The sequence below is a fragment of the Melospiza georgiana genome, chromosome 3 (assembly GCF_028018845.1).
Source record: "Melospiza georgiana isolate bMelGeo1 chromosome 3, bMelGeo1.pri, whole genome shotgun sequence".
NCBI classification, from domain to species: Eukaryota; Metazoa; Chordata; class Aves; order Passeriformes; family Passerellidae; genus Melospiza; species Melospiza georgiana.
In genome coordinates, this window is record NC_080432.1 from 70703928 (window position 1) to 70719031 (window position 15104).

General features: G+C 37.1%; 1 protein-coding gene across 2 annotated transcripts in view; it reads left to right on the forward strand.

Annotated features, from left to right (window-relative positions):
• Positions 1–14251, forward strand: part of HBS1L (HBS1 like translational GTPase) — a 58982-nt gene extending 44731 nt beyond the window's left edge. For both annotated transcript variants that reach the window (XM_058019835.1, XM_058019837.1), the window contains 10 exons: positions 1690–1836; positions 2481–2555; positions 3308–3425; positions 3610–3678; positions 6914–7018; positions 9022–9112; positions 10716–10824; positions 11464–11564; positions 12470–12614; positions 13587–14251. In XM_058019835.1, coding sequence (XP_057875818.1) covers positions 1690–1836; positions 2481–2555; positions 3308–3425; positions 3610–3678; positions 6914–7018; positions 9022–9112; positions 10716–10824; positions 11464–11564; positions 12470–12614; positions 13587–13598 — 972 coding nt within the window. In that variant the 3' untranslated portion in view covers positions 13599–14251. The remainder of the gene's footprint in view (positions 1–1689; positions 1837–2480; positions 2556–3307; positions 3426–3609; positions 3679–6913; positions 7019–9021; positions 9113–10715; positions 10825–11463; positions 11565–12469; positions 12615–13586) is intronic.
• Positions 14252–15104: the final 853 nt, after the last annotated feature.

Consider the following 15104-nt stretch of genomic DNA (forward strand, 5'->3'; position numbering starts at 1 on the left):
AAGCAGAGCCTGGGTGAGAATTCAGACCTTGTGACCCTTGTGTGCTTAGGCTGCAGAGTAGTCAGAAGTTTGCAAATTATAGTGTGTTTCTTATAAAACCATCTATATGGCAGAGTATGTGTTGTAGCAATTTTATGAGTTTGAAAATTAGAAGTGAATCTTTGGTTTCAGAGCAGTGGAAAATACTGACTCAGATGTGCTATTTTTTACAATTGTTGTTTAAATAGTTTTGTTTTTTTTTCTTTTTGGGAAAAATAACACAGGCAGAAGTATTAAGAGAAGAGCTACAATTCCCCAGCAATTGTATCAGTTCAGCAGAAGACAGGTCTGACTGAATAAAGCTTGGTATCTCTGTGTTCCAGCTATCAGGGTGATGAGGGGCTGGTCTGTTCTGGAGCCTGTTAAGGAATCACTGAAACTGTGCAACTTTCTGTTGCCTGTTAGAGTAGGCTTAGTGCTGAAGCAATGGCTGAAAATGGCTTTAGTGTCTTTTTATTGTGGAGAATGCTGTTAGGAGGTGAACCCCCAACTACTCTTATGCAAAATGCAAAACCAGCATCTGGCCTTTGATACACATTCAAGAAGTCTTTGAGGTACTGTTTTTATAATTTAGAAAATGCAGAATGTCTTTTTTTTTTTTTTTGAGAAGTTCACTGCAATGCACTTCTGAGGCTGGGAGCTCTGAGAAAATTCATCAGTTATCCTTTTCCTGTTCTCACACTCCTGCTGTCTCTGAGCTCTGGGGATTTCATGCCTAGGATGAGGCCAGGGAAGTTCAGAATCAGGATTCTTTCTTTTCCTGGAATTCTGAAGCGTAAACATTCAAGGAAAGGGAAAATGTAACACTTTCTCTTCTCTCTTTCCATTATGTCCATCTCCTCAGTCATCTGACATTTTCTTACACCTGCCTGTTGACACCAGTACTTTTGTTGTTCACATCTGTTGCTGTTGCTTAGTACATGATGATGATCTGACTGGCAATTACTTACCAAAGCAGGAAAAGTACAAGAAATATTAGCAGCATTTAAGGCTAACAGGAAGATCTGTGTCTTTCCCAGTGCTTACATTCTGACTTTTGTGCAGTACTGTAGACTGTTTGCTCTTAATGCTGTGGCAGAGGGTTTGTCTAGGTGATAAAATAGGCTACTTCGTTTTTGCCACCTTGTGATTTTGCCATGCTCCAGTGTGTTGAGTGGACTCTGAAGCATTCACATCCAGCATACCGTCAACAGTACAGTACAACTGGCTGTCCCAGTTGTATAATGTGATGATTTGTTTGTAATTTTTGCAGCTTCTCACTATGACGACAGTGCACAGACTGAGGCAGAGAGAATTGGACATAGTGCTCATACATTGTTCTAAAGCTTCTGAGCATAGGCTGCTTTTGTTCAGATCTGTGCAGCATCCACAGTGGGTAGATTGAAGGGGACAGGTTCCCCAAACCAGCAATTATCCTGTGTTTAATCAGGAGGTGATGGTTTGTGACATAAGATGACATAATGCCATAATATCTCACCAAAGTGGGTATGATACAGATGGGACTGAGCAGTTTCGATTACATTTGGAGCACATCAGAATTTCATCTGTGTAAAGTACATATTGTGTGAAATGTTACTGATTTATGTATTTACCCAGATTATTTCCACCTCTTAACCACTTTTTTTTTTTCCCCCTTTCTTTATAATGTAGGCTGATGTGGCAATTTTGGTTGTGGATGCCAGCAGAGGAGAGTTTGAGGCTGGGTTTGAGACAGGTGGACAAACTCGAGAGCATGGATTATTAGTGCGCTCTCTTGGAGTGACACAGTTGGCTGTTGCAGTCAATAAAATGGACCAGGTACATGCTTCTTTTCTTCATTTAAGTGAAGGGCATCTGTCTAGATTTGTAGATAATAAGTTTAAGAATCAGTATTGTGAAACTCATAATAAAGCATTGTTTCTTTGCTTTCCAGCTCTGTCCCTTATGTTTAGACTTTACAATGCCATTCTTTTTATTTATCGGTGTATTTTCAAAGTACAAGATTAAGATTAAGTTTGGTGCTAAAATGAGCAAGGGTCCCTTTTGTACTTGTGGAAATCTCACAGCAGTTAATCTCAGTGGAAACTGTAAGATCATCTTGGTGGTCATTTAGGTCAAGACTGCAATAGTTTTATTTAAATGTGTAAAGTATGTTAAATATTACTATTTACGTTTTAAGTTACTCCTGTAATGAATATATCTTACTGAACCTGAATTTTGTGTAAATGTAAAAAAAAGTTACTGTTGAAATTAAAAGGGCTTGCAATTTTAGTGGTGTTTGTGATCAGTAATTGCTAATGTGTATGCTCTTATATATTCAAGTATGAATGCACCTGGAAATCTCATGTTTATAAATACACATCTGTTTCTACTACAGAATTGATGACATGCAGCTGTATGTTCAAGTCATGGTTAAAAATCTATAATTTTATTATCATATCATAATCTGTGCTTTATTTTAGGTCAATTGGCAACAGGAAAGATTTCAGGAAATTACAAGTAAGCTTGGCCAATTTCTTAAGCAAGCTGGCTTTAAGGTAATATATTTGTGAGGCCTTTGTTGCTTTGTTCAAGCATTTGGGTGGGATGAACTTTTCCTACAGTCAGGTTATTTTGTGTCGCTTTCCTGCTACTGCTACGTGCACATAATGTAGCAGATGCCTTTTCTTCCTGGAAGAGTGATACTGAGTCCTGCATAAGGGTAGTCAGTTCTTTAATACTCTTTGTGTCATCTTTGTTTAGGTCTATTGAATCTTTGGGGTACTCAGATCACTTGTAGTTTCTTGGGATTGTTGGCTACAAAGCAGAAGAGACCAAGAATTGTCTATCTTAATGTTCAGGATTACATGAATGACAGTAGAGAGTTTTATACTGGAGCAGGTATCATTGTGGATTATGAGCTCATGAGAACCGTCCTGTCATGTTTTCTGGGTTCCAACTACTATTCATTTGGACTGGCTGGTTTTCCTGCAATCCCTATGCATAAAGCAGCAATACAAACCTAAGTTTTCCTGTCAAACATGGAGGAGTTTATTACCTGAACTCAGTTTCTAGTTGTCAGCATTGATACCATCATATTTAATTATCTCCAACTCGTTGTTGGAGCAGAGTGATCAGGCAAGAGGTAACCAAAAAGGAAATGGATCCATGAGTAACCTGCGGGAAATACAAATGTGACAATTATTCTTTTAAAGTTTAGATGCATAACATTGAAAAAATGCACCTCTCACTTCTGCTAGGAGATCCTGTTGTTAATGTATGCTTCACATCTGTTTGTTTTCTTTATTAGGAATCAGATGTGGCTTATATCCCAACAAGTGGCCTTGGTGGAGAAAATCTAGTCACGAGGGGTCAGTCAAGTGACCTCACACAATGGTATAAAGGAAAGTGTTTGTTGGAGCAAATTGGTAAGTGCAATTTTCCTCATTTAAAATAATACCTCTTAGTCCTGTGTGTGTTAAAACTTGTATTTTGGGTAAAATGTGAGACAAACTCAATGAAATGCAACATAATTAATTTCTCTAATGGAGAAGTTGCTGAGAGAGTTATTACATACTGACATTCTAAAAGATCTTATCAATTTATTTGCAGATTCTTTCAAGCCACCACAGAGATCAGTGGAAAAACCATTTAGACTGTGTGTTGCTGATGTTTTTAAAGGTTGGTTGTTTTTATAGTGTTTTTACCATAATTTTCCCAATATTTAACACAAGTGTTAAAAATGCTGTCAAAATAAGACTTAAAGTTGGAACTTCATGTGTAGTCCTAGACCAGAGTAGGACATTTTTAAGTTCTAGTCCTTGCCAAATTTTAAATAGTACTGCTGAAGGTGAAACACCCTGGAAATGAAATTAAGGAAGCTAATCTGTATGACCAATAATTTGTCTGTGTAATGAGTTCATGGTTCTGTGGGACAGAATGTGGGACTTTCCCAAACTGGTTCTGCTGGACTAAATCAATATTTCTTGAACTTTTTTGGAATGTGGCTTTGGGCTCTTTTGCTTTCCAGTCCTAGATTTTAAACAAGTTTGTCTTGTTCCTTTTCCATTCATTGATGTAGTTGTGAATAATGGTATATTCCTTAATCTTTGTATAAAAATTTGGGCAGGTGAGGTGGAAGAAAATGGTGAGGGTGGTGAGACTGTTACAACCAGCCAAGGATTTAAGGCAGTGAGCTATTCCTTAGCATTAATAAAGATAGGAACAGCAAGAACTATAACCAGTTCTTACTTTGATTGTCTGGTGGAAATAAAGTGTCTTGAGCCTGTAAGGTTTTCATGGTAAACTTGATTTTTTTTTTCCATTTAGTTGTTTACAATTGCAGATAACTTAGAAGAAATAAGGCTTCTAGACTCAGCCCATTTGAAACATTCTGTAGGTCCCTTGAGAAATGTTGCAAACCAAATGGCATGATTTGAACAGTTGTAAATATTTTAATCAAATATTATTATTGAAATACATATTTTAAGAAATTTTGCTTTCTATTTAGGATGTTTATAGGGGAAGTACAAAAAAATCAGATTGAAATACTGATTGTAAGTAGTACAAACCTGGAAATACCAGGTTTGTGCAATTTTCATGTGGGCCTTTGAGAAAACACTAGATATTGTGCATGCCCTTAGTTAGCTGATTTAACTGAAGCCATAATGCTAAATATTGAAGAGTTGCATGGGAAATTACCCTAGTGTGATATCACTGGTTTTGTCATCTATGCCATCTCTCTGTTTATTTTTTCCTATTTAATTTCATGAGCTGTGGGAAAGTGTGTTAGGATTATTGATTGAGGTCTTTCAAAATAATAAATCACAACTTTTCAGCTGCAATAATCATTTTTGGATTGAGAAGTTTTCCAAAATGAGCAATTTTGACTACATCTATTTTGCTAAAGTATGCAAAAAATATGACTTTGGAAGGGACACAATTTACATATAGAGGGCTTATCACTAAATGTGGCTTTTTAGGTGTTTTTTAGGCTATTTTTTTTACGTTATGATCTCAAAACTTAATCAGCTTTGATGCCACCAGAGGAAGTAGCTGCAGTACAAGTACATGAAGCAGCAGTTGTTCTCAGCTCAGTTCCAGTACCAGTGTGTGCTCAGGAGGAGCTGTCCATAGAAGTGTGTAAAAAGTGAGAGTGCTGAGTGTACTCCTACATAGTTTGGAAAACCCCTTTCTCTGTTAAGGCTGCTCACATATGTTTCACCTGCCTCAGCCAGCTTTTAGATGTTATCCTCCACAATCCTCCTAATATTCATTCTCTCCTGGCTAGCTATCTCTTGATTTGAGAGATCCCTGAGTGAATAAATCTCTTTGGTGCTGCATCAGTCCCCACATACCATGTTATAACTCTGTCTAGGGTATGACTGATCTGACCCTAAAATGCCTTGTCTACCAACCAAATCCTGAGTACAAAAAGCATGTCCTGGCAGAACTCCAATACCATGATGCACAGAAATTGGGCCATTTTTTATGCCCTGGTTCTGTCTCCCACTGTGCATTTTGCACTTGCACTGATTTCAGGGGGAACTGAAGGAACTTGACACTTTTCAGGAAGCAATCAACATGGGAGTTGGTGAAGCTTCAAAGACCACATTGGTTTACCAAGGCAAACCTGGTGATGATGTGAACAAAAGATAAATGGTTCTCAATTGGGCTTGGAAGTGGTGGAGAACCTGGAATCAGGTCATGTTTCTGGTTGCCACAAGTGCTTGCAAAGCCAGCTTCAGGTTGTTTTGTGTCCTGTACTGAGATGGTGTCTGTAACGTGACTTGGGTACTCTTTTTCTAGCCAATATCAGCTTTGACAGTTTTCTGTTTGACATTTGATGTCATCTGTTAATTGTCCGTGTTTCATCTCATTTGCTGGAATGAATAGAGGAAAACCAGCGTGCAGGCATACTGGCAATATCTTTTCTGGATAGAAAGATGGAAGCGTCCACTAAACAGAAGCATTCATCAGTATCTGTGGTGAATGCAAAGAGCAAGTTACTACTAAGTGACCTCAAGATTGGAGATCAACTTGTTCTTTTAAATTCAGCTCTAAGTTCAGCTTTTAATTTAATGTGAGACACAAAATACTAAGATGCTTGCTTACATCACTGAATTCTGATGTTCAGCAAAAGATTATTTGTTGTTTGTGTGGATACTTAAAATGTCATTGTAGAATCAGTTCAAGGAGTTGTTTTTTAAACACACCTGCAAACACATGCTAAGAAGACGAGGCATTTGTTAAGGTGTATGTGCATAAATGTCCATGTGTAGCATATCTTTGGAAAGTAACTGGCATATCATTCAAATGATGAACAGGCTCTTAGGACATTGAAGATGAAAACTTTGCAGATCTTTTATTCACAAGTACTTAATCATCTCCAGTTATAATAGTTTCTCATATTAAATAGTACTGAATCATTCTTTCACTTTTCCAGGAGTAAAAGTAATATGCAGACAGAGTATGTAGGATTCTGACTCAGTTAAACAGCAAAGTGGCATAGGAATTTGCACCTGTATGCATGATAATTATTATGAGAGGTCTGTCATATTGCTTTTATCTGTAATTATAGTGAGAAAGTGCTGAATTAAATAATATTGCTAGAAATTAAGGGACTTAGTCTAATACTGAAAAAACTAAAAAATATTTCTTTATGTACCTACATTTGCTTAAAGAAGAATATTTCTTCCTTAGTTCTGAAAAACATAAGATCTAGAGGTTTTGAATTTAATGTTTCATTTTCATTATGATGCACAGCTGGCTAACTTGCAAGTACTGAACACTGCTGAGAAGGGAAAAAATCTTCATTATATTAAAAACTTGTCTATGCATTGGTGAAGGACTAATTTCTGATGGGAAACTGACTGTATTATGAAGTTTTTTGAAATTGTTACTGTGTTTATTACAGACCAAGGTTCAGGATTTTGTGTGACTGGTAAAATAGAAGCAGGCTATATTCAGGTTGGAGAGCGACTTCTGGCAATGCCTCCCAATGAAACTTGCACTGCAAAAGGTACAGTCTTCAGAAGCATGTTTACTTTCAGGTCAATACTGGGCTAGAAACAGTTACTGAAATGGTAACAGACTGTCAAACTGATACTAACTGTCAAACATAAATTGTGAAAGCATAAAACGAATTTCTTTAGATGTGACTGTGTCTGTATAAATATGTCTGTGAACAGTATGTGAAATCTTGCTTTTTTTTTTTTACTGTATCAGATAATCCAAATGTTGTAGCCCTGTGGCTTTTGACATGGTTTTATGAAGAGCCTGTAAAAGCATTTGAGTTCCAGCAATGTCTGTAAAGATATTCAGTACAGGAATCATTAGTATTCTGCTTTACTGTGGAGTGTTTCTTCTGTTAGAAAGTGTGAGGATGTTGAACAACCTTTAGAAATTAATCTTATGAACTGGTTGTGAAAAACCTTGAGAGTAAAGTCATCCCTCCTGTTTGATGTTGTAAGATTTGTCACTGATCCTTTCATAGTATCAGATTTTCAGGATATAGTTGTCTTGAACAACTAGAAAATAGAAGAAAATTCAATTTAAATTTCAATGTATTTGATTTCTGGAAAGAAATAGCTAGACATTAAGTGCTTAGCTGTTTCCTGATAAAGCTTGCTGTCTTTGTACTGCAGAGTTGGTTTTGCTTCATATGCAAATAGAAGGATAAAATTATGATTTTCCTACATTGGCCAGTGAATAAAAAATTGAGTCCTTGAGATATGAATAGGTTTATGTATCTAAGTATTTAGCCTGAATACAGCAATGTGTTGGTTTAGTTGTCTGTCAAACCCAGCTTGTTCAGTGCTAATTTGGGAAGCTCTTCAGTCTATCAGCTTACACAGTTCTATGCACATTAGTCACATGCACAGGAATGTTACAATAATGTGGATGAATTTGGGTAGCAGACCACTGTAGTCACTCCTCTGTGTGGGGAGTGGAGGAAGTACCATGGAAACAGATGTATTTTGTCTGAGTATCTCCTGCAGCACGATTCTATGGTTTTTCTTTTGTGCTGCCTCTCCTATGACTGAAATGCAAATGAAGGTTGGGCATATAAGTTCATTAAGTATTTACTATTTATATTCAATGTAAAGAAGTAATAATTTAATTTAGCATACAGTATTTACTTACGGCAATGTGCGCATTAGGATTCAAGTTGTTCATTTCAAGAGGCTGAATTTCTTTCATTCTGTGGTGATGACAGATACATCAATAATTATCAGCACTGCTTAAAAAATGGTACTTAACATGATTATAGTTGAATCATGCTTTTTGGCATGTTTTTGGCAAGTGGTTTTGGGAACAAATCTGCAAGTCAAGAGGTACAATCTGCAGCAAAATAGAACTAGATCCTATAAATATATGCAGTATTTCTAAAAATCCAGGTTTTTTTCTTTCTCTCTTGGTGCCCACCAGAAACCTCAGGATGTTCAGTCAGAGCTAGTTAGTCTTGCCCTCACCCATCAGGCAGGTTGTCTTTTAAAAACATTAAAATACATAAAAACCAGAATCAAATTGCTTGTAAAGGTGCTTTCTAACAGACACGATGTCGCGAACGGAAGGCTTCAGTTACACTTTTTTATGAAAGAGTCAGCAAACCCACTCAAGGTAAATGAAAGTTGACACAGTACCATTAAAGTATATGAAAGATGCGGTCTAGGGTGTGCGTGTGCCTCAAAGGATGGGTGGGGCAGATATGGAGATATTAGTAGTGCAGCATTTTCAGGATTGCGTCATCTATGCTGCTGACAAGGGCCAGGTCCCCTCCTCTGGCTCGAATAAGGCCATGTTATGGTGCAGGGTGCGGTGAGAGAGAATAGTGAATCCTCACTAAGGGGAAGGAAAGGCTTCCTCAGGCTTCTCAGTTAAAAAGCTTTTACTCTCAACCCATTCATACTGAAAATTGATGAGTAATGGTTGATGAAGCACAAATGGCCCAAACAGAGCTGTTTGTTTGTAGCTCAGAACCTAGGTACTTCACTGTGAGGTTCTGTTCTTACTCATTTCCAGGAATCACACTGCACGATGAACCAGTTGATTGGGCTGCAGCAGGAGATCACGTTAGTCTCACTTTGACCGGCATGGATATCATCAAAATCAAGTGAGCAAAGCTGGGTTTCAGTCTAAGTAACGGTTTGTTTTTAATGAAAAGCTGTATAACTATTACACTGGGCTATAGTACAGCGGTTTACTTGAAGAATGATGTGGCTACCAGGATATTTAAAACCAAAGTGATGCATATCACCTGGCTTGCATGTACAAACGTTGGAAACATCTGCTGCATGTGCAACGGCAGCCTCAGAAGGATACTGTCAGTTTTCATCCTTTGCCCTAGTGCTGACACCAGTAATCTTCTGAGCCCCTTTCTTTTAGACTACCCCCTGGACATTTTAATTGCCAGATAAATTCAACCGGTGTTGCTAAATAAACCAGAAAATTTTTCAAGAACTTCTCAAATTATCAATCATTCTAATAGGACACATGCAAACAACTGTCATTTTGTACTAATAAGTAAATCTGTACAAGTGGAATTGATGGAACCTGTTTATTCAACACATTTAGCTACTTGTAAGATTTATTTTCCTAGATGTTTTGCTAAGGGGTGGTCTAATAATGATGTGCAGCAAATCTCTTTGTGTCTTCTCCAGTCTGTAGGATTCATGCTAGGCATTAACCTCAAGCTTTTAAGTGTCAGTTGTTGTTCAGGCCAGGTAATTGGATCTACAATTTGTTCACCTTTTTTACATTTCAGTTGGACTTCAGACAGCAAACTTTCAAGCTACTCTTGGAAAATCTCCTTCCATTGGTAGTTTTTCAAATCTAACCTCTGATTAAAGGGAAAAGTACAGGTATTCTGTCTTGCCATTTCATAGTGGGTTGGGATTCTCAGTGGTGAAAGGCTGAGGGAAGTCTTGTTCTAGTTGTTGAATGAAGTCTTGAATCACTTTGTTACGTTCATGTCTTCATCTTTTGGAGATATGTTAGGGTTGTAAAAAAAAAGCTATGAATTTTTGAGTCCTCTTGATATTGATGAAATTTGATGTATATGTTTAATCGTGCTGTTTTTTCTCTTCCGTCATGTTTTCCTGTGTGGGATTAATTTTCCTTTCATTTCAGATGGCTAAAACTAGGCCCTGTGAAAAAGCTGTGTCTAGGCTACTTACCATCTTGTAACAAGCAGCAGCTTTCTTGTGACTCCAAGTAGAAGTTTTTGGAAATGGGTGTTTCTGAAAGCTCAGGTTTTGAATCCTGATCATGCTGTCCCCTTATTATCCAGAAAATACTTGAGCCACAGGCAGCAGTACTGCAATTTTGGGCACCCTGCAGTATTTTATTCTGTTGAACGGAAACCCTGAATCTCTGAATGAAAGTCTAATTCTTAAAAATATCTACGCACAGGAAACAATGACATTTTCAGAAACTGATTAGCACTGGAGGTAATTGTTCACTGAACTAGACAGAGCCCTTCATGCATACACACAAGATAAGGTAGACCTTGTCTAGGAACGCATTTTGTTACAGCTTTCGATACAGTGTTCCTGGAGGTCCACGCACCTACACCCCCCCACCACCCTGCTTGTGTTAAAGTGTTGCTGCTTTTCCTTTGCTTGTCTTAATCACTGCCCTGGAAAAGGATAATTATTTAACACTTCTATGTCAAGAGATATCTATTTGATTTTTTTGTTTCTTGTTCTCTCTTCTAGTGTGGGCTGTGTATTTTGTGATCCCAAGGAGCCCATTAAAGTTTGCACTCGGTTCAGAGCTCGGGTTCTCATCTTCAATATTGAGGTTCCAATCACTAAAGGATTTCCTGTAAGTCTCTTTGAAAACTGTGTTCATGGCAGGTTGTTCAGGGCTTTTCCTCTCTCTGTTTGACCTCCTGAATACGAGATACAGTCAGAGTCTAGAAGTGGTTCTGTGTCTCCAGAGGAAACAGATTCTTCTGTAATTTGACATGGATAGAAGGGGCCACTGTGGCTGTTTATGCATATTCTTACTAGCTTTTAATGCATAGCTGAGCCATTTCAGAGAATGTGAATTCCACCACAGCTAGGCTTTAGAAGCTCACATCTTGTGGAAATACAGTGATGCACTTAAGTGTAAGATAGCTTTTAATTTTAAAGAAATAAAACACCAGTTCATGCTACAGAACTGCACTGAGGTGGCAAAAGCAAAACGCTAAAGGACGAAAAATGTATTATCATGACATAAATTATGGCCTTTGTGTCATATCGGTTATGATCGCAAATTTTAGGAGCTAGGAACCGTTACTGGATGTGAGGCACACATCCAGTGTGCCTCTGTGCCCCCAGTGTTCTCTCCTGTGAGAGAAGTTTTATAAGTATTTCTTTAAAAAATATCAGTCTTAAAGCAAGCTGCTGTTTTCAGCTATTAACACCTAGGATCACTGATTATTGTAGGATGTTTATTAACTGCAAAAAATATTTTCAGGTGCTTTTACACTATCAAACAGTAAGTGAACCTGCTACTATTACAAGACTGTTGAGTGTCCTGCACAAAAGTACTGGTGAAGTGACAAAGAAAAAACCTAAGTAAGTGTTATGAATAGTTAATAATTACTCAAGAAATGGGTTGATGTTTAATACACAGTACATCAAACAGGTTCTTCTCTGAATCAATTATATATTATAAGAATATGCTTTTATTGTTTTAGTTGGTTTCCTGTTTGGATTTCATTGTGCTTTGCAAACTGCAAAACCTCCTGCCCTCTTGATAACTGCAGGGCACCTGAGAAGTGCAGTGATTTAGGCCTAAGGTCACTTGCATAACTGGGAATGAATCCTAGATCAGCAGGCTTAACTTAAAGGAATTTTTTTTCTCCCTCTCTCTTTTTTTTTTTTTTTAACAGTATTTCTTCTTTTACTGTTAAAGCCTTTTATAATTCTGCAGATGGCTAACTGCCTAAAACATGCTTGACTAGACAAGGTGTCAGTGCAAAAGAAATTTAGGGAATCTTCCCATACAACTACAGTAACAGGCCTCTAGTTATTTAAAATAAGATTTTAAAAATAATATAGAAATGCTTTTTGAGACATACAACATTTTCCGAATAATCCTTTTCCAGAAATTTTATGGCTGAAACTCTTGCAAACTTCTACAAAGTAATGAATAATCTCTTTAGCTGTGGGGTTGAAACAAGACTTGATTTCCACTTGACATGAAAATACAGGTGTTAATGGGATAATTAGCTTCAAAACAATTTGTTAAGTGCTGTGGTGAGTGCCAAGAGGTTTTTGAAGAAAACTTAGTTGCCTTATTAAAATGTGTACTCCAGGCAAATGAGTTTTCAGTCTCATGGCTTGGGTTATAATTGTAATCGAGTTTGATAATTGTATTCTGGGCTTTCTAAAATGATTTTTCCTGTTTATTCAATGTTCTTTTCTTCATTTATCTGTGCATACATTTCTAATAGAATTTTCTGCTTTTTTACCTGCAGGTTCTTGGCTAAAGGCCAGAATGCTCTAATTGAACTACAGACTCAAAGACCTGTTGCTCTAGAGTTGTACAAAGATTTTAAAGAGCTGGGGAGGTTTATGTTACGCTACAGTGGTTCCACTATTGCTGCAGGAGTTGTTACAGAGGTATGGCATTTTTGTAATAGACTTTCTGTACTGCAGAGGAATGGTGTTATGGTTAAGACCTATTTTACACCCTCTAGCCCAAAGAGTGAATATTTTTCTGCTAAAAAAGAGACAATGCTTCAGCAAGATGTGAGGAAAACTTGTCATGATTCTGTCTAATTTATTAGAAGTAAAATTTACTGTGTTTAGAATTTCCCCTCTTTTTCCTTGAGTTGAAATACATCAGTCTTTTTGACATCTGCCTGTATGAATATTCTGGAAACAGTTTGTAAATAAGAAGTGTTGGCCATTTTAACTGTGTCTAGGTTGGGTCCATTGTCTTTTTCTGTTAAAATTAAAGACAATTGTACATTTGATTCTCACTGATGCCAAAAAACATTTTCTGATTCGATGCGAGAGGAAGCAAAGACTGTAGGGCTAAACATTAATGCTTTATCTTCTACTAAAAGCAAAAAATGTGAATTTCTTTTTATCTGTCCCTTTAAAAATCTTGCACATTAACCAAGTTCTGGTACTGAGAACTTAAGGCTGAGTCACTTAATGTTAAAACTTAGAATTAGAGCATGAGCTTTTCTGGTTTCTCCATGTATGCATAGGAATGATGTGCTAGGTCAGTCACAGGCCTTATGGATGTATAATACTCCTAAAAATCTGTCTGGTCTTAAATAAGATCCAGAAGTAGGATGGATTGAACCCATTTTTTCATTAAATTTAAGTTGAGGCAAGTGGTATTCTATTTAGATATGCAATGTTTAGAGCTAGATTAATGTTTGTAAAATTGGGACTAAAAAACCTCTTTGATATGTTATTTGGGAATTGCTATTTTAGTACTTGTTTTCTTGTTCCGAGAATTTAAGTGGAAAAGGAATTATTTTTTCCACAACTGTATAATACTGAAAAACACTGAGATCATTTTGCACTTAGTACTTAATTTTTCACCATAGGGTTTTTTCCGTTTGCTTATATTTTTAGATTAAAGAATGACAGTGGTGACAGAATTTCCACCGTCCAAGCAAAACTCAATCAGATATCCAAACTTCTGTGTAAGAATCCAGTTATTTCAGTTGAAGGAACAAGTGCAATTAACTGGGGAGAAGATGGTGGTGACAAAAGTCAAATTGTGTGAGACATCTGGGGATCCCTTCATCAATCTCTCCTGCTGCAGAACAAGATGCCAACTGACAAGGAACTGCAAGTGTTGCACTTCTTGATCTCAAGAATCTTATGAATTTCTCCATGTGGAACTTAGCCCTTAGAGAAGTTGATGGAAAAATATTAGAAAGCTGAATTAGAGAAAAAGATGATGAATTATCATGAAACAAACTTCTTACTTCCAGACATAAATTGTTTACATATTTTCTTTGATTGCTTTTTTGCTGCACATTAATTCAGTAAAGTAACTTTATTGGTCTAAAATATTTTTAGGGTTGAGTTGAATGCATATTCAGGGCAAAAAAAAAACCTATTTACCTTGTTTTCAAGAGAATGGCATGTAATATTATCATGGGATTGTTTTCCCTGTCCCAAAATTTATTTAAGAAAAAAGAAATTTTCTTTTGCTGTGTAGTGGAAGCTGTGCCAACTTTGGCTAATTTTATTTTTTAAACAGTGAGAATAATAAAATGAATTTGTCTGAGCATTTTTGTCTCCCTCATTTTTTGTTATTTAAACACTCCTAAATTGTGTTAAATCATTCTTTACTTACCATAACTGAGAAGTTTCAGAGTAAACTTATGAGTTAAAATGCGAAACTGGCATCCAATTTGGCTTTCTGAAGAAATAATTTCAGTTTTTCTCATGTTACTCAGTGCAGCCACTGTGCATACACATCTCTTTCATCCAGACTTAGTGCTCTTTTGAACAAAGGCTGACAGTTTAATCTTGTGGTGTCTGCTAAAGCCAAATTGTGCTGACTTACGCCTGTAGCTCCTTCCTGCTTTTCAGTAATGGGGCTGATGAAACCTTCCAGCTGAAAGGAGGGTCCTTCTGCCACCTCCAGCTCAGGACAGGCACACTTTACTATAATTTGCAAGGTATGTTGGTGGGAATTTTGAGAGGACCTCAGGTATTTCAGGACCTGTATGTGAGTGCAGAGTGGAGACAATTCGCTTTGCCCAGAGTTAGTAGTGGGAGGCAGGAGCTGAAGCACTCCCTCCAGAACAATGGTCCAGGGGGTTAACTGAAGTAAAGCTCTGTTCAGAGTAGTAAAGAACACAAAAATGCTATAGCTGTTATTTTGTTCACAGTCCTGTATGGTCTGTACCTACTCTTCCCACATTAGTTTTTTGGAAGGTAATTTTTTTGTACTTAGGTGCTTTAGCCCCCATTCAGCAGCTACCTGCTCTTGACCACATTGATGAATTGTACTGTTGACTGCATAGATATTTGCAGAGTATCAGCAATTCTTTGTATGGGAGTTACTTTTGTAAAAGCTTATGAATCTGAAATACCTGAAAATTGTTACTGCCAAGTTTATGAATTACCACTATT